General features: G+C 46.5%; 2 protein-coding genes and 1 pseudogene across 2 annotated transcripts in view; 2 read left to right on the top strand and 1 right to left on the bottom strand.

Moving 5' to 3' along the window:
- Positions 1-1,637: 1,637 nt before the first annotated feature.
- Positions 1,638-1,719, bottom strand: LOC122126791 (annotated as a pseudogene).
- A 3,042-nt stretch (positions 1,720-4,761) lies between these two features.
- Positions 4,762-5,377, top strand: LOC122126725 (glycine-rich cell wall structural protein 1-like). Its single transcript, XM_042701188.1, has 2 exons — positions 4,762-4,884; positions 5,102-5,377. Exons 1-2 carry the CDS (start codon positions 4,762-4,764, stop codon positions 5,375-5,377), a joined length of 399 nt encoding a protein of 132 aa, XP_042557122.1.
- Cdc73 (cell division cycle 73) overlaps positions 5,352-21,064 on the top strand; it is a 92,887-nt gene continuing 77,174 nt past the window's right edge. Inside the window, exons 1-6 of the mRNA XM_042701169.1 lie at positions 5,352-5,553; positions 9,182-9,287; positions 12,893-12,962; positions 16,000-16,062; positions 16,154-16,206; positions 18,901-18,989. Of these exons, the coding sequence (XP_042557103.1) occupies positions 5,423-5,553; positions 9,182-9,287; positions 12,893-12,962; positions 16,000-16,062; positions 16,154-16,206; positions 18,901-18,989 (512 nt within the window). The 5' untranslated portion in view covers positions 5,352-5,422. The remainder of the gene's footprint in view (positions 5,554-9,181; positions 9,288-12,892; positions 12,963-15,999; positions 16,063-16,153; positions 16,207-18,900; positions 18,990-21,064) is intronic.

Here is a 21,064-nt window from a genome sequence, read left to right as displayed (position 1 = left end):
CTTGGGAATCTTTTGCATATAAATTGATTCTTGTAGAGGAATGTGGCTTAGTGGTAGAGTGCTTGCCTTGCATGCGTGAGACCCTGGGTGTGGTTCCTCAGTACCACATACACACAAAAAAACCCAGAAATGGTGCTGTGGCTCAAGTGGTAGTGCCTTGAGCAAAAGAAGCTCAGGGAATAGTGCTCAGGCCCCGAGTTCAAGCCCCAGGACTGGCAAAAAAAATTGACTCCTATAATGAACCTAGGAACAAATGGGTCCATAATCCCCACCCCCACTTCCTTCCTTCTTTCCTCATTTTTTAATTGTCTTTAAGTAGTTGTACAAAGGGGGTTACAATTCAACGCGTCAGCTTATAACCGCAATGCTTCTTGATCAGAATCACCTCTTCCATCATCGTCCTTACCCATCATGCCCTCAATTTTCCTAGTTTCATAGAATATGTATCGGATACTTTTGCTGTATTCTTTCCCGATCCTCTCTTCATTTGTATGCCCTCCTCCTATTGCCTTCCCTCCAGCTTAAGTCCCCTAACACACACCAGTTTCCTGCTTTTCATTTTATAAGACAGTGAGTTACTTGTATATACCATACTTTGGTTAATATGCTTGTGTACTTGTGCATTCTGAAGTACAGAAACTGGGTCAATGCAACATCACCTTGTCTCACAGCTGTCCTGGTGCCTTGTTGGGTGGTAGAGGCTTTCACTCAGCTTCCAAAAGCCTAGGGGTGAGATGGACCATTCATTGAATTGCAGACATCAGAAGAGCTGTGCTACAGAGAAATGTTTGCCTATTTCCCTAAATGGTTTGATTTGCTCGCCTCTGAGTATCTCCCTGTGTGAAAAGTCTAGCTGAGCCCCTGAGCTACTTCCTAGATAGAAAGTTTTGCATTTCCCTATGCGGTCTGCTTCTGTTGGGTTTGGGCCTCCATCCCAAACATGTGGCTCTTGTCTTTTAAAAGCTTTGTGGGCTGCAGATCTTCGAAACAGGAGTTCACCTGTAGTCGCTGGCTCTCCAATAGACTTCCAATTCAACCACTTAAAATGTGGCTTCTCTGTTTCTCACGACTGAATTCCCATACAACAATACAACCCTGCATTTGTTTCCATATATATACATTTATAAATTAGATCTAACTCCCATATATGAGAGAAGACATGAGGCCTTGTTTCTTCACTTAACATAATTTCTTCCATGTCCATCCTTTTTTTTTTTTTCTTTTTTGTCAGTTGTGGGGCTTGAACTCCGGGCCTGAGCACTGTCCCTCAGCTCTTCAGCTCAAGGCCAGCGCTCTACCACTTGAGCCACAGGGCCATTTCTGGTTTGCTAGTGGTTTTATTGGAGATAAGTCTTACGGACTTTCCTGCCTGGGCTGGTTTTGAACCGTGATCCTCAGATCTCAGCCTCCTGAGTAGCTAGGATTACAGATGTGAGCCACTGGCACCCGGCTCATCCATTTCTTTTGCAAGTGTTATATCGTTTTTTTCCTAACAGGTGAGTAAAATTCCATTGTGTATTTATTCCACATTTTCTTGAGGATCACTTCATGAATTTTTTTTTTGTCTTTTCTTTTTTGGTACTGGGGATCGAACCCAGGATGTTGCACTTGCTAGGCAAGCGCTTTGCCACTGAGCTACATCCCAGCCCTACTTCATGAATTTGTGTCTCAATCCTTGTGCAGGGACCATGCTAATCTTCTCTGGATGGTTCCATGTGCTGCCTGCCTGCCTGCCTGCCTGCCTTCCTTCCTCCCTTCCCTCCCCTCCCCTCCCCTCCCCTTCCCTTCCCTTCCTCTTTCCTTCTTTGGTGCTGGGGACTGAAATTTAATAAGCCTAGGGCTGGGAAGTTGGCTCAGTGGTAGAGTGCTTGCCTTGCATGCCTGAGGCCCTGGGTTCGATTCCTCAGCACCACATAAGCAGAAAGCAAAAAACTGGAAGTGGCACTGTGGCTCAAGTGGTAGAGCACTAGCCTTGAGCTGAAGAGCTGAGGGACAGTGCTCAGGCCCAGAGTTCAGGCCCCACGACCGGACCCAAAAAAAAAAAAAAAAGAAATTTAATAAGCCTAATTCTTACCACTGAACTACAGTACTAGCCCCACATAACCATTTTTGTACAACTTTTGGGAAAAAAAAACTTGAGATTACTGGGGGATTAAATTCAGGCCCTTGTGCTTATAAGGCAGATAATATACCACTTGAGCCATGCCCCCAGGCCCCTTTGCCTTGGCTGATTCTTCTCACTTTATGCTGGGGAAGATTTGGGGTGCAGTCCTTGTGCTTCTCCAGTGTCACTGGGGAAGATGGGTAATCACCACTAGGCCTGCCCCTGTGCTCCCTGTAGCAGAGATACTAGGTATGTGCCTAGAGTAAGTCAGGCTTCCCAATCAAGACGTGCAGAGCGCTCTGGGCCTGCACTCTCTAAGGTCTATGCGTGATTCAACTCATTCTGCATGTTCAGATAATCTTGAGTCATGTGTGCAGGTAGCCTTGAGGCCATGTTTTGGCCAGATGCTGCTATTGCCTAATGAAAACACAGAAGCAGGGACAAGTTGGTGAACAGGTTGGTGAACAGGTTCATAGGGTGCAGGTTCTGCAAGTCTACACTGTGATGGGCAGAGATATGGAGTCCATTTGTGCTGTAGCCTCCTGCTGAGTCTATTGTAAAGCAAGAGCCCTATTCTCACCATGCCCGGCTTCTTTGACCTGCTTGAATGAGAAAGGAACCACCAGCAGCACACAGGTTTTTAGCAGAATTTTAAAAAAAAGTTTACACTCTTAAATGCTACACCTTTAATACTCAGCAGAGCAAGATTTGAGGACCACAGTTTGAGGCTGGATCAGCAGACAAATCAGGGAGACTCTGATCCCTAGTTAAACAGAAAAAAAAATCCAGAAGTGGAGGTGTAGCTTTTCTCGAGTGAACAAGTGAAGCAGAAGCACTAGGACCTGAGTTCACACTTGGCTTACTGTCACAGACACACACATGGTTTTTAAAAAAGCAAAAGATATAAATGAATTTGTAGCTTCTGAAGGTTCTCAAGCAATTTATCACTCCCTCAACACCACCACACTGGGGACCAAACTTCTATCAAATGACACACTCAAAACTCAACTGAAATAGAGCACTTCTGCCAGTTATTTAACATGACCTCAAAATTAGGCCCAATCTGATGGCAGGTATTCTCTCCAGTTATGGCCATCAATCAATGAGCTAACCCTCGACTAATAAATATGTCAAGAACAGGAGATAACTTAGGTAAGTGCAATCCGTGTGTACATCACCTTGATGGTACAGGTGAGCAATCTGTGTGCACATCACCTTGATGGTGAAGGTGAGCAATCCGTGTGCACATCACCTTGATGGTACAGGTGAGCAATCCGTGTGCACATCACCTTGATGGTGAAAGTGAGCAATCCGTGTGCACATCACCTGTATGGTACAGGTGAGCAATCCGTGTACACATCATCTTGATGGTGAAGGTGAGCAATCTGTGTACACTTCGCCTTTATGGTATAGGTGAGCAATCTGTGTGCACATCACCTGTATGGTACAGGTGAGCAATCCATGTGCACATCACCTGTATGGTACAGGTGAGCAATCCGTGTGTACATCACCTTGATGGTGAAGGTGAGCAATCCGCGTGCACATCACCTTGATGGTACAAGTGAGCAATCCGTGTACACATCACCTTGATGGTACAGGTGAGCAATCCGTGTGCACATCACCTTGATGGTACAGGTGAGCAATCCGTGTGCACATCACCTTGATGGTACAGGTGAGCAATCCGTGTGCACATCACCTTGATGGTACAGGTGAGCAATCCGTGTGCACATCACCTTGATGGTACAGGTGAGCAATCCGTGTGCACATCACCTGTATGGTACAGGTGAGCAATCCATGTGCACATCACCTGTATGGTACAGGTGAGCAATCCGTGTGTACATCACCTTGATGGTGAAGGTGAGCAATCTGCGTGCACATCACCTTGATGGTACAAGTGAGGAATCCGTGTACACATCACCTTGATGGTACAGGTGAGCAATCCGTGTGCACATCACCTTGATGGTACAGGTGAGCAATCCGTGTGCACATCACCTTGATGGTACAGGTGAGCAATCCGTGTGCACATCACCTTGATGGTACAGGTGAGCAATCCGTGTGCACATCACCTTGATGGTACAGGTGAGCAATCCGTGTGCACATCACCTTGATGGTACAGGTGAGCAATCCGTGTGCACATCACCTTGATGGTACAGGTGAGCAATCCGTGTACACATCACCTTGATGGTACAGGTGAGCAATCCGTGTGCACATCACCTTGATGGTGAAGGTGAGCAATCTGTGTGCACATCACCTTGATGGTACAAGTGAGCAATCCGTGGGCACATCACCTTGATGGTACAAGTGAGCAATCCGTGGGCACATCACCTTGATGGTACAAGTGGGCAATCCGTGTGTACATCACCTTGATGGTACAGGTGGGCAATCCGTGTGTACATCACCTTGATGGTACAGGTGAGCAATCCGTGTGTACAACACCTTGATGGTACAGGTGAGCACTCCGTGTGCACATCACCTTGATGGTACAGGTGGGCAATCCGTGTGCACATCACCTTGATGGTGAAGGTGAGCAATCCGTGTGCACATCACCTTGATGGTGAAGGTGAGCAAAAAGGCTCAGAGGTGACGCCCAGGCCCGAGTTCAAGTCCCCGGACTGCACAAAATGCAGACAAAGCACTGACGCGTAGTTCTGGCATGCATGCCACGGTGTGCACGTGCTCGGGCTGGAGAGGTGAGAACGTCCGTGGAGCAGACACTCCGGCAGCATTTTGCGTTTGCCAAACGGGAAGACAAACGGCACACTTCGGAGTCTGCGCGCCCGGTGACCAGCCGGTGCGCGCGCACCTGGCGCCGCCCGGACGCTCTCCCCTGGACCGCGAGTACGTCCTCTTAGCGCGCGTGCGCGCCCGACGCCAGCCAGCGCTTCCCCGAGAGCGCGCGTGCCGCCCGTGGGGGGGCGTGGTTTCCTGCGCTCCACGTTTCGGGCGGGGGAGTCCGCCGCGAGCCGTGTGGGAGTCTGGGAGGGGCATTTTCCCCAGGCGGGCGCAGCGCCTCCTGGCGGCGGCGGCGGCGGCGGCGGGGCGCCGGCGACGCGCAGTCAGGCGTTCTCGGCGGGCAGCCCTCGGCGGGGCCTCGCCTTCAGCGCGGGGTCCTCGGCGGCCTGGGCGGCGACTGCCCCTGCTGCTGTCGTCGACGGGGGGCGGCTGTTGGTGCGGCGGCTCTCGGCTCGCGGCGGCGGCGGCGGCGGCGGCGGCGGCGGCGGCGGCGGAGGCCCAGGCCGAGGCGACGCGGGGAGGCGGCGGCCGGCGCGCTGACGGCGGCGGCGGCGCCCGGGCCGGGCGGCGGCGAGGGGGGGGAAGATGGCGGACGTGCTCAGCGTCCTGCGACAGTACAACATCCAGAAGAAGGAGATCGTGGTGAAGGGGGACGAGGTGATCTTCGGCGAGTTCTCCTGGCCCAAGAACGTCAAGACCAACTACGTGGTGTGGGGGTGAGTCGGGCCGGGCCGCGGTGCGGCGGGGCCGGGGCGCGCGGGGCCGGCTCCGCGGCCTCCCCCCCCCCCCCCGGCCGTCGGGGCCGGGGCCCGCGGGGGCGCGCGCCGGGAAAGTTACCGTCGGGGCCCGCGGCGGGCGCGGGGCGGGGGGCCGCTGCCCGCAGGCCGGGGGCGCCCCCGGGGTCGCCCGCTCTCCCCCGCGGCGTCCCGGAGGAGGCGGCCGCCCCCCCTCCCCGAGTTAAGCAAGGGGCCGCGCGGGCGCCGGGCCGGCCGGGCCGGGGCTCCTCCGGAGAAAGTTGGCGGCGGGCTGCGGCGAACTTTCCCGCCGGGTTTTGGAAGGCAGGTGGGGAGGGGGGGGCGGAGGATCCCGCGCCGCTGAGCTGAAGCCGGCGCCGGGCACCCGTGGGGGGCGGGGCACCCATGGGGGGGTCACCCGTGGGGGCCGGGTCACCCGTGGGGGTCACCCGTGGGGGCCGGGTCTCCCGTGGGGGTCACCCGTGGGGGCCGGGTCTCCCGTGGGGGTCACCCGTGGGGGACCTCTCCCATGATGTCGCTTGTCATGGGCTTATGCGGTTCCGAGCTCGGCTCCCCATTTTGTTGGAATGGGAGGGGAATGGAAGGAGCTTTTTGGACAGTCCATGGAAAACTGGGGGGGGGCGGGTTTTGGGGTTCGGGGGTCCCCCCTCCCCTTCCCCCTCGCTTTTGCCTGGACGATTGCTTTATGAAATGTTGATTAAATGACACGCTGAGTTTCCTGTGTTTGATGCTTTTAAAGGAAATGGCAGAGACGGGATCGTAGTCGATGGGTGTGTGCGCGCGCACACGCGTGTTTAGAGTTGGTTAAAGTGTTATTAAGGTGTAAAGTGGTTGAACCTGAGAAACGGAGGAATCCTCAGCACCCCTAAATTGAATAGAAGAGAGAAATCTGGTACTATGGTGTGAAACGCCGTCCAGTTCCAGCCTGGACACATCTGGGCCACGCGGGGGGCTGCGTTTGATGCTTGCACCCTAACCCGGGGAGCAAATACCAGCAAAGAACCAGGAAGAACTGGGCTCAGGCCTATCAGCCCAGCCAATCAGGAGGCTGAGACCTGAGGATCACAGTTCCAAGCCAGCCTGGGTAGAAAAGTCTGTGCGTCTTTTATCTCCAATTAACCAGCTGGAAGGGGAGCTGTGGCTCAGGTGGTAGAGCCCTAGCCTTGAGCAGGAAAGCTCAGGGACAGTGCCCATGCCCTGAGTTCAACCACCCCTGTCCTCTCCTAGTGCATGCGCGTGCACACACACACACACCAGCTAAGAATTCCGTGAAAGTGAGATGGTGAACTAGTCTTCCAGGGGGACAGAGCTGTATTACTAGAAGCACCAGAGCTGGAGAGGACGTTTGACAGCAGTTCATTGGTGCCAGTGAACAAGGAATGCTTCAGCCATTTTCAAACTTTCTCAACAGTGAATCACACAGTTAATTTTCTGTAGGCATGTACACCCGTGTGCATGGGTGCCTATGTAGTATAATATTAAAAATGCCTTGGGGGGGCACTAGAAATGTGGCTTTTTACTGGTAGAGTGCTTGCCTAGCATGCATGAAGTCCTGGGTTCTGTTCCTCAGTATCACATACACAGAAAAAGCCAGAAGTGGCATTGTGGACAGTGCGCAGGCCCTGAGTTCAAAGCCTTGGGACTGGTTCTGCTTCCTACCCCCCTCCCGCCCCCCCCCCCCCCCCCCCCCGCAAAAAAATGCCTTTTTGCAGTCTATATGATAAGGAAAAAACCTGGTTAAATTATTTTGTACAATAATTGACAGATGTTTAAGGAGCTGTGGCTCAAGTGGTGCAGCGCTAGCCTTGTGCCAAAAAGATAAGGGCCCTGAATTAAGTCCTAGTATTAGCACCAAAAAAAGAAACCAAAACAACAACAAAACTCTTGCAAATGATATGTGGGTTGAAGCACATTGACGTTCAGGAAAAGTGATGGTAGAGGCCAGAAAAGTAGACATGGAGTTCATTATAGTGGGCTGTATGTAGATAAACTCATAATAAATTTGAGTTATGATGAATAGATGTAGGAGGAAGGGTGATAGGGACCTTGGGTGATATATGTATGTGTGTATGTGTGTGTGTGTGTGTGTGTGTGTGTATATGCATGTATGTATGTATGTATTTACAATGCAAAGTTTGCTCCCCCAAGACAACCTTGACGTTTATTTTTTGTTGATATTGGGTTTGAATTCAAGGCCTTGAGCTTGCTAGACAGGAACTCCTATTTGAGACACACCTTCAGCCCTTTTCCATTACTTAATATTTGCATGGGATCTCGTGTTTCTCCCTGGGGGATTGCCTTGGGTCGTGATCCTCTATTTGCCTCTCCTGGTGGCAATTACAGGCTCAGGCCATGCTTACAGTCTCTGACCTTGTGTTTACTGTAACAGTGTTATTAAGAACATGTTGTTCAGCAGTATTTTATTTAAAAAGCCTTAGTGCTACACTAACAGTTTGGTCCTTTTCTCATAAGGATACTTTCCAGTGTGTAAAAGGTTAGTTTCTCTATTGACAAAGTCCAGAGCCTAATTTGGACTAATTCTAGGAAGAAGTATATAATAGTACTTTAGAGTATGTTTATTTGCTTCCCCTATTTCTTGTGCCTTTTAATGCAATTTTATTATTATCATCGTTTTTTTTTTGTGGGTCATGGGGCTTGAACTCAGGGTCTGAGTGCTGTCCCTGAGCTCTGTGCTTAAGGCTAGTGCTCTACCACTTTGAGCCACAGCACTGCTTGTGGCTCTTTGATGGATAATTGGAGATAAGAGTCTCACAGACTTTCAGCATGGGCTGGCTTTGAACTTTGATCCTCAGATTTCAGCCTCCTGAGTAGCTAGGATTTACCATCACTGGTGCCTTTGCTTCAGTGTAGTCTGTCTTCTCCCTTTCTCCTTCCCTTCCCTTGGGGCAGGCGGGTGGGGGGGGGGGGAGTTTTGTTCCTGAGCTCTTTTGCTCAAGGCTAGCCCTCTACCACTTCCAACAACAGGGCTCATTATTATTATTAAGGTGTTGTATAGAAGAGTTACCATTTCATAAGTCAGGTAATTAGTACATTTCTTTTTTGGGGACAGTGTCACCCCTTTTTCCGCCAGGTCTTCCTCTATTTCTTGCATTAAAAAATTACTTTTAAGTAGTCGTAAAAGGTGTTTCTATTTTGTTTTGTCTTCCTTTGTGTTCTTTTTCCCCTATTGACAGCCCACTTATTAAATTTTATAGTTTATATGTATTTTTAGAAAAACGTTAAATACTCTGATAGCTTAAATGGGTATAGCTAAGAGAATATGTGCAATTAAGCCCTGAGAATTGAATGTGAATTGTGAATAAAAATCTTCCCTCTCTGTGTGCCAATGGCTCATGCCTCTTATCCAAGATACTCAGGAGGCTTGAGATATGAGGAGCACAGTTTGAAGCCAGCCTGGGTGGGAAACTCCATGGGTCTCTGATTTCCAATTAAGCACCAAAAAAGCTGAAAGTGAAGCTGAGGCTCAAATGGTAGAGCACTAGATTTTAGCAAAAAATTCAGTGACAGTGCCCAAGACCTAAGTTCAAGTGCTAATAAATAAAAATAAATCTTGGCTTAATTATTGCAGGACCGGGAAGGAAGGCCAGCCCAGAGAATACTACACATTGGACTCCATCTTATTTCTGCTTAATAATGTGCACCTTTCTCATCCAGTTTATGTTCGACGTGCAGCTGTAAGTAGAACTCATTTTCAAACTTAATGAGTTACTTATTGGATAACTAGGCATTGTTTTCATCATGGATAGCTCCCTTCCTTTGGTTTCCTGTCTGGGAAAGTTCTGGAGGGTCAGAATTAGACTAATGTGTGATTGGTACAACTTTTTTTTTTTTTGGGGGGGGGGGGTCGGTTGTGGGGCTTGAACTTTGGGCCAGGGTGCTGTCCCTGGACTCTTCAGCTCAAGGCCACCACTCTACCACTTTAGCTACAGCGCCACTTCCGGTTTTCTTGTGGTTTATTGGAGATAAGAGTTTCAAGGACTTTCCTGCCCAGGCTGGCTTTGAACCACGATCCTCAGATCTCAGCTTCCTGAGTAGCTAGGATCACTGGTGTGAGCCACCAGTTCCTGACTAATTGGATTTCTTCAGTGTAAAATACTGGTAATGATGATGCCAATGAAAGTTTTACAGACACAGGTATTTAAAAATATATTTAGTCTGTGGAAGGATCTTGATACTCTGCAACTCTAATCTCAGGCTTTTTTTTTTTTTTTTAATCTTTTCTGTGCCAGTCCTGGGGCTCTCACAAAGCTAGTGCTCTACCACTTGAGCCGCAGCTCTACTTCTGGCTTTTGGTGGTTAATTGGAGATAAGAGTCTAACAAACTTTCCTGCCCTGGCTGGCTTTGAACCAGGATCCTCAGATCTCAGCCTCCTAAGAGTAGCTAGGATTGCAGGTGTGAGCCACTGGTACCCATCTGTACTGCCGTTTTCATGTCAGTAGACTTTTAATATTTTTATCCTATGGCTGTAATATACATAATGGTTAAATGATGAAGTGCATTGTCAGACTAGAAACAGAAATTTCAAGGAAATTAATTTGAATATTTATCATTCCATGTGGACTTTTTTTTTTTTTTTTTTTGGTCGGTTGTGGGGCTTGAACTCCGGGCCTGAGCGCTGTCCCTCAGCTCTTGAGCTCAAGGCTAGCGCTCTACCACGCTCTACCACTTGATCTACAGCACCACTTGTGGTTTTCCAGTGGTTTATTGGAGATAAGAGTTTCAAAGATTTTTCTTGCCCGAGCTGGCTTTGAACCAACATCCTCAGATCTCAGCCTCCTGAGTAGCTAGGATTATAGGAGTGAGCCACCCGTGTCCTGCTCCATGTGGACTTTTTTTTTCTTCTGCTTATGTGGTGCTGAGGAATCGACCCCAGGGCCTCATGCATGCAAGGCAAGCGCTCTACCACTGAGCCACCTTCCCAGCCCAGTGGACTTCTTTTAAGCAAGAAAAACTTTATGTGCTTTTAGATTTACAGGGAGAAAATGAAATTGATATTTTTTAAAGAAGGGATTAGATATTAGTTTCTTTCTTCTTCTTTTTTTTTTTTTTTTTGTCGGTCGTGGGGCTTGAACTCTGGGCCTGGGCGCTGTCCCTCAGCTCTTCAGCTCAAGGCGAGCACTCTACCACTTGAGCTACCGCGCCACTTCCGGTTTTCTGGTGGTTTATTGGAGATAGGAGTCTCACGGTCTTTCCTGCCTGGTCTGGCTTTGAACCGCGATCCTCAGATCTTAGTCTCCTGAGTAGCTAGGATTACAGGCGTGAGCCACCAGCGCCCGGCTTAGATATTAGTTTCTAAGTAATGAAATAGTTGAAATAGTTTAACAAGTCAGTAAGATGTTTGGTGTCATTATGAGATAATTGTCCCAGAGACATGGGGTTCTTATTCATCATAGATATCAAAGGACTTCAGCTGTGTTTATATTGCACGCTGTTTAGAAAATTGTGAGAGTGGGGCTGGGAAGGTGGCTCAGTGGTAGAGCGCTTGTCTTGCATGCATGAGGCCCTGGGTTCGATTCCTCAGCACCACATAAGCAGAAAAAAAAAGCCGGAAGTGGCTCTGTGGCTCAAGTGGTAGAATGCTAGCCTTGAGCTGAAGAGCTGAGGGACAGCGCCCAGGCCCAAAGTTCAGGCCCCACGACCGGACTCCCCTCCAAAAAAAGAAAGGAAAATAGTGAGAGTGACTGCCTAGTGTGAGCGTTTTGCTCATTTTTTTGCACATTGCTAATGTAGATTATTACAGGAAAATTACCCTGTTTTCTACAATGCATAATTCAGGCTTAATTTTTAATACTCTTCTGCTTTCAGAATTTATTCACACTGAGAAATAAAAAGAATTATTAAGCTGGGCACCAGTGGCTCACTTCTATACTACTACCATTTAGAAGGCTGAGATGTGAGGATTGTGGTTTGAAACCAGCTTCGGAAACTCTGATCTCCAAATAATGTCCCCAAAAGCCACTTAAGCTGTGGCACAAGTGATAGAGCAACAGCCTTGAGCAAAAACTCTTTTTTTTTTTGAGCAAAAACTCTTAAGGGACAGCACCCAGGCCCTTATTTCAGCCTTCAGGACTGGCACCCAAAACAAAGAATTATGTGATGTCGGGCACTAGTAGCTCATGCCTGTTATCCTTAGGAGGCAGAGATTTAAGGATCACAGTTCAACGCCAGCCCAGGCAGAAAAGTCTGTGAAGCTCTTTCTCTCCAATTAATCACCAAAAAATAGTTGGAAGTAGAGCTGTGGCTTCAGTAGATTGCTAGCTTTGAGTTCAAGCCCTAGGACTGGCATAAAAAATAAAAAACTAGAGCTGGGAAGGTGGCTCAGTGGAAGAGTGCTTGCCTTGCATGCATGAGGCCCTGGGTTCGATTCCTCAGCACCACATAAGCAGAAAAAGCTGGAAGTGGCACTGTGGCTCAAGTGGTAGAGCACCAGCCTTGAGCTGAAAAGCTGAGGGACAGTGCCCAGGATGAGTTCAGGCCCCACGACTGGCAAAAAAATAAATAAAAAAATAAAAAAACTATTTGATATAGAAGGTAAATGATTACCACTATTACTATTTTCCTGTATAATCTTTTATGCTTTATTTCATACCAAAACAAGATGAATCTATCATTGTCAAGCTTAGTTTTGTTTTTTTTGTTTTTTTTTGGGTCCGGTCATGGGGCCTGACCTCTGGGCCTGGACGCTGTCCCTCAGCTCTTCAGCTCAAGGCTAGCACTCTACCACTTGAGCCACAGAGCCACTTCTGGCTTTTTTTTTTTTTTCTGCTTATGTGGTACTGAGGAAATGAACCCAGGGCCTCATGCATGCAAGGCAAGCACTCTACCACTGAGCCACCTTCCCAGCCATCAAACTTAGTTTTGGTGACTAATTTTGTTTATTTGGAAGAGTTCAAGTTGAATATCTTGAAGTCTGGTTTTTTGTATGAGAAAATACTAATAGGTACTTCATGAACTGAGACAGTAGGAACTAAGGTGTTCATTTCAGGCACATACTATCATGAGTGTAGTTAGAGAATAAATACTTAGAATAAGTTAAACAGAAAAAGGACTGGGTTCATACCTTGAACAGGGATAGTCGTTGCTTCTTTTTGAATAATTATCTTTTATATCTTACTAGAATTTCAAAACTTTATGAAAAATAAACATATTTAAAATGGTTTTTAGTTTTAGTCTAGGATTTTTAAATCTTTCATTATTTAAAAGTTTTCAGCCTAACATTTTTTGACTGGTTTCATATAGTTTTTTAAAAAATTAATTCATTTCAAATTTTGGCTGCAGACTGAAAATATCCCTGTGGTTAGAAGACCTGACCGAAAAGATCTCCTTGGGTATCTCAATGGTGAAGCATGTGAGTAGTATTTCAATTGCTCCTACTCTTTTTGTTTTTCTCTGATATTGGGGTTTGAACTTGGGACCTTGTGTTTGCTAGGCAGGTACTCTACCACTTGAGTCACCTTCCCCCAATCCTGGCCCCTTTTTGCTTTTGAGTTGTTCTCAGGTAAGGTTTTACGTTGTTGCATGGGACTCACTTTAGACTATTACCTACCCTTCCATATCTGTACCTCTCTCCTGCAAGCTATGTCTGAAGGTATGTTCTTCTAGGCTTGGCTTGTTGAGAATAAGAGTCTTTGCTAATTTTTTGCCTGGATTGGGTTCAAACCATAAACCATTCATCAATTCCCAGTAGCTGGAATTACAAACATGCACTACCATTTCTGGAACTTCCCTCCCTCCCTTCCTTCCATCAGTTGTGGGGTTTGAACTCATGGCACTGTCCCTGAGTTCTTTTGCTCAAGGCTAGCGCGCTACCACTTGGAGCCACAGTACCACTTCTGGGTTTTCTGGTGATTAATTGGAGATAAGTGTCTCTCCAGACTTTTCTGCCCTGGCTGGCTTTGAACTGCAATCCTCAGATCTCACACTGCTGAGTAGCTAGGATTACAGGTGTTAGCCACCAGCACTTGGCCTGTCATTTCTTTCTGGAAGCCACTCCTGTCTGGCTTTTCCCACCATACTACTAAAATCCTTTACAAGGCCAAGTGACTTCAGAATTGATATATCCTTGATTTCTTTTCCTTCCTTGACCTGATTGGCATTAGGTACTGTTGGTGACTTCCTCTTTTGAAAACATTACTTCATTTGGTATTTGGGCCACCAGACTCTGTTCCTACTTGTTGCCCGCCTCAGTATATTTTGATTGTTTTTTCTCTTCCTACTTGTTACCCACCTCAGTATATTTTGATGATTTCTGCTGTGCCTACTATCTTGAGTTTAGAAGTTTCTACTTCTCCTCCACTCTCCCGACCCACCCCCAGTCCGGTCGTAGCCCTGAACTCTGGGCCTGGGCACTGTCCCTCAGTTCTTCAGCTCAAGGCTAGAGCTCTACCACTTACGCCACAGAACCACATCTGGTTTTCTGGTGGTTAATTAGAGATAAGAGTCTCACGGACTTTCCTGCCTGGGCTGGCTTTGAACTGCGATCTTCAGATCTCAGTCTCCTGTCCTGAGTAGGTAGGATTACAGGCGCCACCAACGCCCGGCTTATTTGTATTTTTTGTATCTACAAGAGGGAACTCTAGAAAAAATATGCATAATTGATACTGTAATATTGGTTGCATGTTACATTGGTGGTAGGAAAAGGTAGATGGAATAAGTGCAGCCTTTTTTATCTTGGTGTAGATTTTTGTAGTTTTATTATATTGAGCTATTCAAAAACAAAGTAACATGAGCCAGGCACCAGTGATTCACACCTGTAATCCTAGCCACTCAGAAGGTTGAGATCTAAGAATTGCGATTCAAAGCTAGCCTGAGTAGGAAAGTCTGTGGAACCTTTTTTTTTTTTTTTTGATTGGTCATGGGGCCTGAACCCTGGGCCTGGGCACTGTCCCTCAGCTCTTCAGCTCAAGGCTAGCATTCTACCACTTGAGCCACAGCGCCACTTCCTTCGGGCTTTTTTTGCTTATGTGGTTCTGAGGATTCGAACCCAGGGCCTCAAGCATGCAAGGTAAGCACTCTACCACTGAGCCACCTTCCCAGCATGTGGAACTCTTATCTTCACTAAACTACAAAAAACATGGAAGTGGAGCTGAGGCTCAAGTAGTAGAGCACTAATCTCTGCAAAAAAGCTCAGGGACAGTCCCTACAACCTGAGTTCAAGCCCCAGGACAGGCACTAAATAAATAAGTAAATAGAAAAGATAATTTAAAGTTTTCTGCTGATTATGAATAACCAAAAATTGCATGTTTAATATGAATGTTAACTTAATATGTATATATTTATTTTATTTATTTTTTTGTCGGTCCTGGGGCTTGAACTCTGGGCATGGGCGATATCCCTCAGCTCTTCAGCTCAAGGAGTGCTCTACCGCTTGAGTCACAACACCACTTCCAGTTTTCTAGAAGTTTATTGGGGATAATAGTCTCATGGACTTTGCTGCCCGGGCTGGCTTTGAACCTCGATCCTCAGATCTCACCCTCCTGAGTAGCTAGGATTATAGGCGTGAGCCACCGGCGCCCAGCTTATGTACATATTTATTATTGATTTGCTTCCTTAAGTTATATATTCTTTAAAATCACCAGTTAATTTCAGTCATATTGTTAAAAAATAATTTGTTCTCTTACAGACTTTGTAATCCAGATTAATCTTTTGAACAAATACTTTTTAACTTTTTTTTGTTGTTGTGGGTCATGGGGCCTGAACTCTGGACTTGAGCACTGTCCCTCAGCTCAAGGCTAGCACTCTACCACTTGAGCCACAGCGCCATTTCCAGCTTTTTCTGCTTATGTGGTGCTGAGGAATTGAACCCAGGGTCTCATGCCTGCAAGGCAAGCACTCTACCACTGAGCCACCTTCCCAGCCTACTTTTTTTTGTGTGTGTGGGGGGGAGAGTCCGGTCTTGGGGCCTGAGCTCTGGGCCTGGGTGCTGTCCCTTAGGTCTTCAGCTCAAGGCTAGCGCTCTACTACTTTAGCCACAGCGCCACTAACGGCTTGTTTCTTTTTGCTTATGTGGTGATAAGGAATTGAACCCAGGGCCTCGTGCATGCAAGGCAAGTGCTCTACCACTGAGACACCTTTCCAGCCCTAGTTTTTTACTTTTTAAATTTTATTTATTTTTTTGTTGGTCTTGGGGCTTGAACTCTGGGCATGGGTGCTGTACTCACTAGTGCTCTACCACCTGAGTCACAGTGCTACTTCCAGTTTTTTAATTGGAGATAAGAGTCTCATGGACTTTCCTGCCTGGACTGGCTTCAAACTGTGATCTTCAGATCTCAGCCTCCTGAGTAGGATTATAGGTGTTAGCCTGGCTAAAACTTACTTTTACATAGGGAAATCCTTGCACTTGTTCAAATATTGACCTGTTCATGTGAATCTTTTAACATTTTCAGCAACGTCGGCAAGTATAGACAGAAGTGCCCCCCTGGAAATAGGTCTTCAGAGATCCACTCAAGGTACACTTGTCACATCCTTATTTTCCGTCTCCAAAATCCCATTCCAAAACTCTGTGCATTTATTTACTTTTTTTTTTTTTTTTTTTTTAAGTCAAACGAGCTTCAGATGAAGTTTTAGCAGAAGCAAAGAAACCACGAATTGAGGTAATAACTTTATTTTAAAGCTGACTCATACTATTACCTGAATTGTGATAATTCTAGGAGCTCTTTATTTCTGGAAATGTTTTTGAAGTGAAAGAAAAGTTGGTTAGAATATAGCTTGAACAGCGTTAGCTCTCACATCCAGTCTTTATGATAGGCAACTAATTTCATTTGTTTATTTATTTTTGCAAGTCTTGGGGCTTGACATTGTCCCTAAGCTTCTTTTACTCAAGGCTAGCACTCCAAACACTTGAGCCACAGCACCACTTCTGGCTCTTTCTGTGTATGTAGTATTGGGAATAGAACTCAGGGCTTCATGCATGCTAGGCAAGCACTCTACCACTGAGCCACATTCCCAGCCTAATTTTTTTTTTTTTAAAATTGTTATTGTACAGGTGATAGGCAGGGGGTTACAGTTACGTAAGCCAGATGAGAACATTTTTAAAAAATCTTTTTGACAGGGTTACCCTTTCCTTCCCTCTCCCAGTTTTCCCTCCCGTCCCTACCTGTTCATTTTCAACATGCTGTATAGTGAATACCACTGATACTTTTATTATCTTTGCTTTTATTGAAAATATGGTTGGTTGGGGCTGGGAAGGTGGCTCAGTGGTAAAGCGCTTGCCTTGCATGCTTGAGGCCCTGGGTTCGATTCCTCAGCACCCATAAGCAAAAAAAAAAAAAAAAAAAAAGCCGGAAGTGGCGCTGTGGCTCAAGTGGTAGAGCGCTAGCCTTGAGCTGAAGAGCTTAGGGACAGCGCCCAGGCTCAGAGTTCAGGCCCACGACCAGACCCAAAATGAAAATATGATTGGTACTAGATCTGGCTGGATGTGGTAGTATATATATACCTATAATCCCAGCTACTTGTAGTAGAAGCAGGAAGATCTCAAGTTCAAGGCTGCCCTGGACAGTTAGTCAGACCCTCGCTCAAACACAATAAAGCCAGAAAGTCTGTGAATGTGACCCAAGTGGCAGAAGACCTTGGGTTTAACCCATAGTACTACCGGACAAACACACAGGTTTGATTTTGTAAAAGTACAGAAAGAAGTGGTATATGTTCTTGGCCACATGCTTCTCTACTCTGTTGTGCTGTGAAAACCATCACAGACGGACAGTGGCTTGGCCCAACACAGCTTTGGCACTAGTAGTGAGCTTTGGGTATGGTTTTCCTACTCCTGGAGAGGGGTGGAAGCGGGGTTGTCTTTACTATCAGCTGTGAGCCCTAAGTGCTTGTTAAGTTATTTCATTAACATTGATGTGAATTCTAGGTTTTTTGAAGCAGGTACATAGTGTGAGGGAATGTCTAAGAAGGTTTATAAGCTTTTACACATGGTCATTGATGGTAGTGTGCGTGCGTGCGTGCGTGCGTGTGTGTGTGTGTGTGTGTGTTTGTGTGTGTTTGTGTTTGTTTACAGGGCTTGAACTTAGGGTTTTGCACTCTTTCTTGATTACTGAAGGCTGGAGCTCTACTCCTTAGCCACATTTTCACTTCCAGCTGTTGCTGGTTAATTGGAGACAGAATCACTTGAACTTTTCTTCCCAGTCTGGCTTTGAACCAGATCCTCCAGGTCTCAGCTTCCTGTGTACTAAGATTACAGGCATGAGCCACCAATGCCTGGCTGCTTTTTCTACTTTTAGATGATGCAAAAATTGATAGGCTTACATTCTTTACAGAGTGTTTCGTGTTTAGTGTAGTATTCAATAAATTATAAGAGCTGCCAGGGGCTGGGAAGGTGGCTCAGTAGTAGAGCGCTTGCCTTGCATGCCTGAGGTCCTGGGTTCAATTCCTTAGCACCATATAAGCAAAAAGGAAAAGGCCGGAAGTGGTGCTATGGCTCAAGTGGTAGAGCGCTAGCCTTGAGCTGAAGAGCTGAGGGGCAGCGCCCAGTCCCAAAGTTCAAGGCCCCATGACCAGACCCAATAAAAGAGCTGCCAACCTCTAGTTATTTTGCTAGTTATTTTGCTAGTGATTTTGTCTAACAGTGGACTGGTGTGTCTGTCAAGCTGCACTATTGAATAGGATAGGGTTTTTTTGTTTTTTTTTGGGTCCGGTCGTGGGGCCTGAACTCTGGGCCTGGGCGCTGTCCCTCAGCTCTTCAGCTCAAGGCTAGCGCTCTACCACTTGAGCCACAGCGCCACTTCCAGCTTTTTTCTTTTTGCTTATGTGGTGCTGAGGAATCGAACCCAGGGCCTCAGGCATGCAGGGCAAGCGCTCTACCACTGAGCCACCTTCCCAGCCCCTAGGTTTGTTAAACCCAGTTTTGGCTTAGGACTTTTTTGTGTGTAACTGTCCTGGGGCCTAGTCACTGTCCCTGGGGTTTTTTGCTCACGGCAGTCACTCTACCACTTAAGCCACAGCTCTGCTTTTAGCTTCTTGGTGATTAATTAGGAAGAAGAGTCTCATAGACTTTCTGCCCGGACTGTCTTTGATCTACTATCCTCAGATCTCAGCCTCCTGAGTAGTGAGCATTTTTAATTTATTTTGGGTGTATCAGAGTGGAGCCACACCCTAAGTTAAGGAACATCTGTGGTTAGTTTCCATCTTTGTGTGACTTTACACACAGTTGTAATGGTGGCTTGAGTACAGGAATACCTGGAACTGCAAAGGGGATTTTTGGTAAGAAAAATCTGTGTGTAGTGATTTTACTTTTTCAAAATTAAATAAAAATGAAATGTTTACTAACTAGTGATTGTTTCCAGGATGAAGAGTGTGTGCGCCTTGATAAAGAGAGACTGGCTGCCCGGCTGGAGGGCCATAAAGAAGGAATTGTGCAGACTGAGCAGATCAGGTAAGGGTTTCTTTAGTGGAGAGGAGTTAAGGAGTGCATATGGGAAATGCTGTCTGCATTTACATTTATCTCCATCCATTCCATGCCTCTGTTTCCTTGTGCAGGAAATGAGTTGTCCCTTGGACCCCATCAGTGATTGTTCCTTGATATAAAATAGCATGCTATTGGCTGTACTTGCCTTGCTGTATATTTTGTTTTTTATTTTTATTTTTTATCAGTACTGGGGGTTTATATTCAAGGGTTTGAGCTTGCTCAGCAGGTGCATCACCACTTGGGCAGCATCTCCAGCCTTTTTTTGCTTAATTTTCAGACAGGGTCTCACGTGTATTGCTCTGGGCTATCTCTGACCTATATTCCTTCTACCTCTATCACCTACGTAGATGGGATTATAGGTATGAATTACAATGCATGCCTTGTTTCCCTGGGTTGGCCTTGAACTATGATCCACCCCCCCACTTCCTGCAGAGCTGGAATTATAGGTATGGGCCACCATGTTCAGCCCCTCCTGTGTACTTGTTATTTCTAGATTATATACCACAGTTTAGAGTTTCCAGCTGTGTGACAAATACCTGATAAAATGTTGGAAGATTCATTTTGAGTCACCATTTCAGAGGTTTATCAGTGCCACTTGACTCCATTACTTCTGGGCCTGTGTGTAGTAAGACAAAGCCTCTGATCCTGGAGGGAGGCTTGTTCTCAGTCAGGCGCCCCCCATAATGTCCTGTCTAACACATGAACCTGCTGGAGTCATTTCATAATTAAACCATAACTTTCCCCCCTTTGGTCCTAAAGTCTCCCATTTCTCTAATGTTCAAGATTCTTTTGAGGCTGTCACTCCCTGTGACAGCTCTTAGCGGTGAGCCTCCATAACATTTCAAAAGCATAATACATGCCTAGAACATTTAATGACCAGAGTAAGCATTCCCATTCTGAAAGGAGGAATGGGACCAAAGCAAGATCAGAACCCAGCAGGGCAGATAGTACGTTCTGCAGAGCCATGTCTGACCCAGTGGTGGTGTGTCAGGAAGTGAGCTCCAGTGGTCTGCAGCCCCACTATACCACTATAATGGTCTTGCCACCGGAAGCTCAATGGGACTCTCAGGCTGCCACTGTATACTGCCTGCAGCGCAGCAGACATTCCACATTCCTGGCATCTCCATAATTTTTAGAGATTGTGCCTTGCTTTACCTTCATTGTTTCATGCATTGCCCTCTCTACCTGTTTCCAGAGATCTGACCCTGCCATAAGTTGCTGGGCCTCGCAGACCTTCCTTTGAAACTGGGTGGAAGTCTCCATGCTTCCTTAGCTCTTTTTAGATTAACTATGCGTGTAAAAACAGTATCTCTTAGATGTATGTCACAGAGGCCTGTTAATGTCAAGCCATAGCTAGGCATTACATGTTTATTTTTTAGGAAAGTTCAAAATTTTCAGACTTTTTTAGTTGTCTTTTTTTTGGTTGGTCATGGGGCTTGAATTCTGGGCCTGGTGCTGTCCTTCAGCTCTTCAGCTCAAGGTGAGTGCTCTACCACTTGAGCCACAGTGCCACTTCCTGTTTTCTGGTGGTTAATTTAAGATAAGAGTCACCGGCTGGCTTTGAACTCTGATCCTCAGATCTCAGCCTCCTGAGAAGCTAGGATTACAGGCGTGAGCCTCCAGCACCCAGCTCTAATTGTCTTTTTGCTCACGATTCTCTGTTAACTTGGCTCAAAGCAACTATAGCCTTAGTGCCTGTATACTGAGCTTCCTTAAAATTTCTTCGGCCAGATTAATTAGTCTGTTACTTCTGTCCTTTTTTTTTTTTAAAAGATGATACTGGTGTGTAAACTTAGGCCTTGTACTCTGGCACACTTGCTTGTTTACAGTTAGTGTTCTGCCACTGGAACCACATTTCCAGTTAGACATTTTGTTGGTAAATTAGACGGGAAGTCTCATGGACTTTTCTGCCTGGGCTGGCTTTGAATCTCAGTCTTCCACTTCTATTATAGGTGTATGTCAAATTAGTCCACTACTTTTCAACTTGGCTTCATTCAAAGTCTGGGGGAATATGGCTCTTTGCTACAGTTTTTTTTTGTTGT

Source organism: Dipodomys spectabilis, unplaced genomic scaffold, assembly GCF_019054845.1.
Source record: "Dipodomys spectabilis isolate Male_0828 unplaced genomic scaffold, ASM1905484v1 ptg000288l, whole genome shotgun sequence".
In the NCBI taxonomy this organism is placed as follows: Eukaryota; Metazoa; Chordata; class Mammalia; order Rodentia; family Heteromyidae; genus Dipodomys; species Dipodomys spectabilis.
Note: the sequence above shows the minus strand (reverse complement) of the source record. Positions and strands in the feature narration are given on the sequence as shown.

Bases quoted from the DNA above. Each gene is read 5' to 3' on its own strand.
- LOC122126725 (XM_042701188.1), top strand. From the start codon at position 4,762: ATGCCACGGTGTGCACGTGCTCGGGCTGGAGAGGTGAGAACGTCCGTG. The intron at 4,885-5,101 runs GTGACCAGCCGG...CATTTTCCCCAG, and splicing joins CTTCGGAGTCTGCGCGCCCG to GCGGGCGCAGCGCCTCCTGG.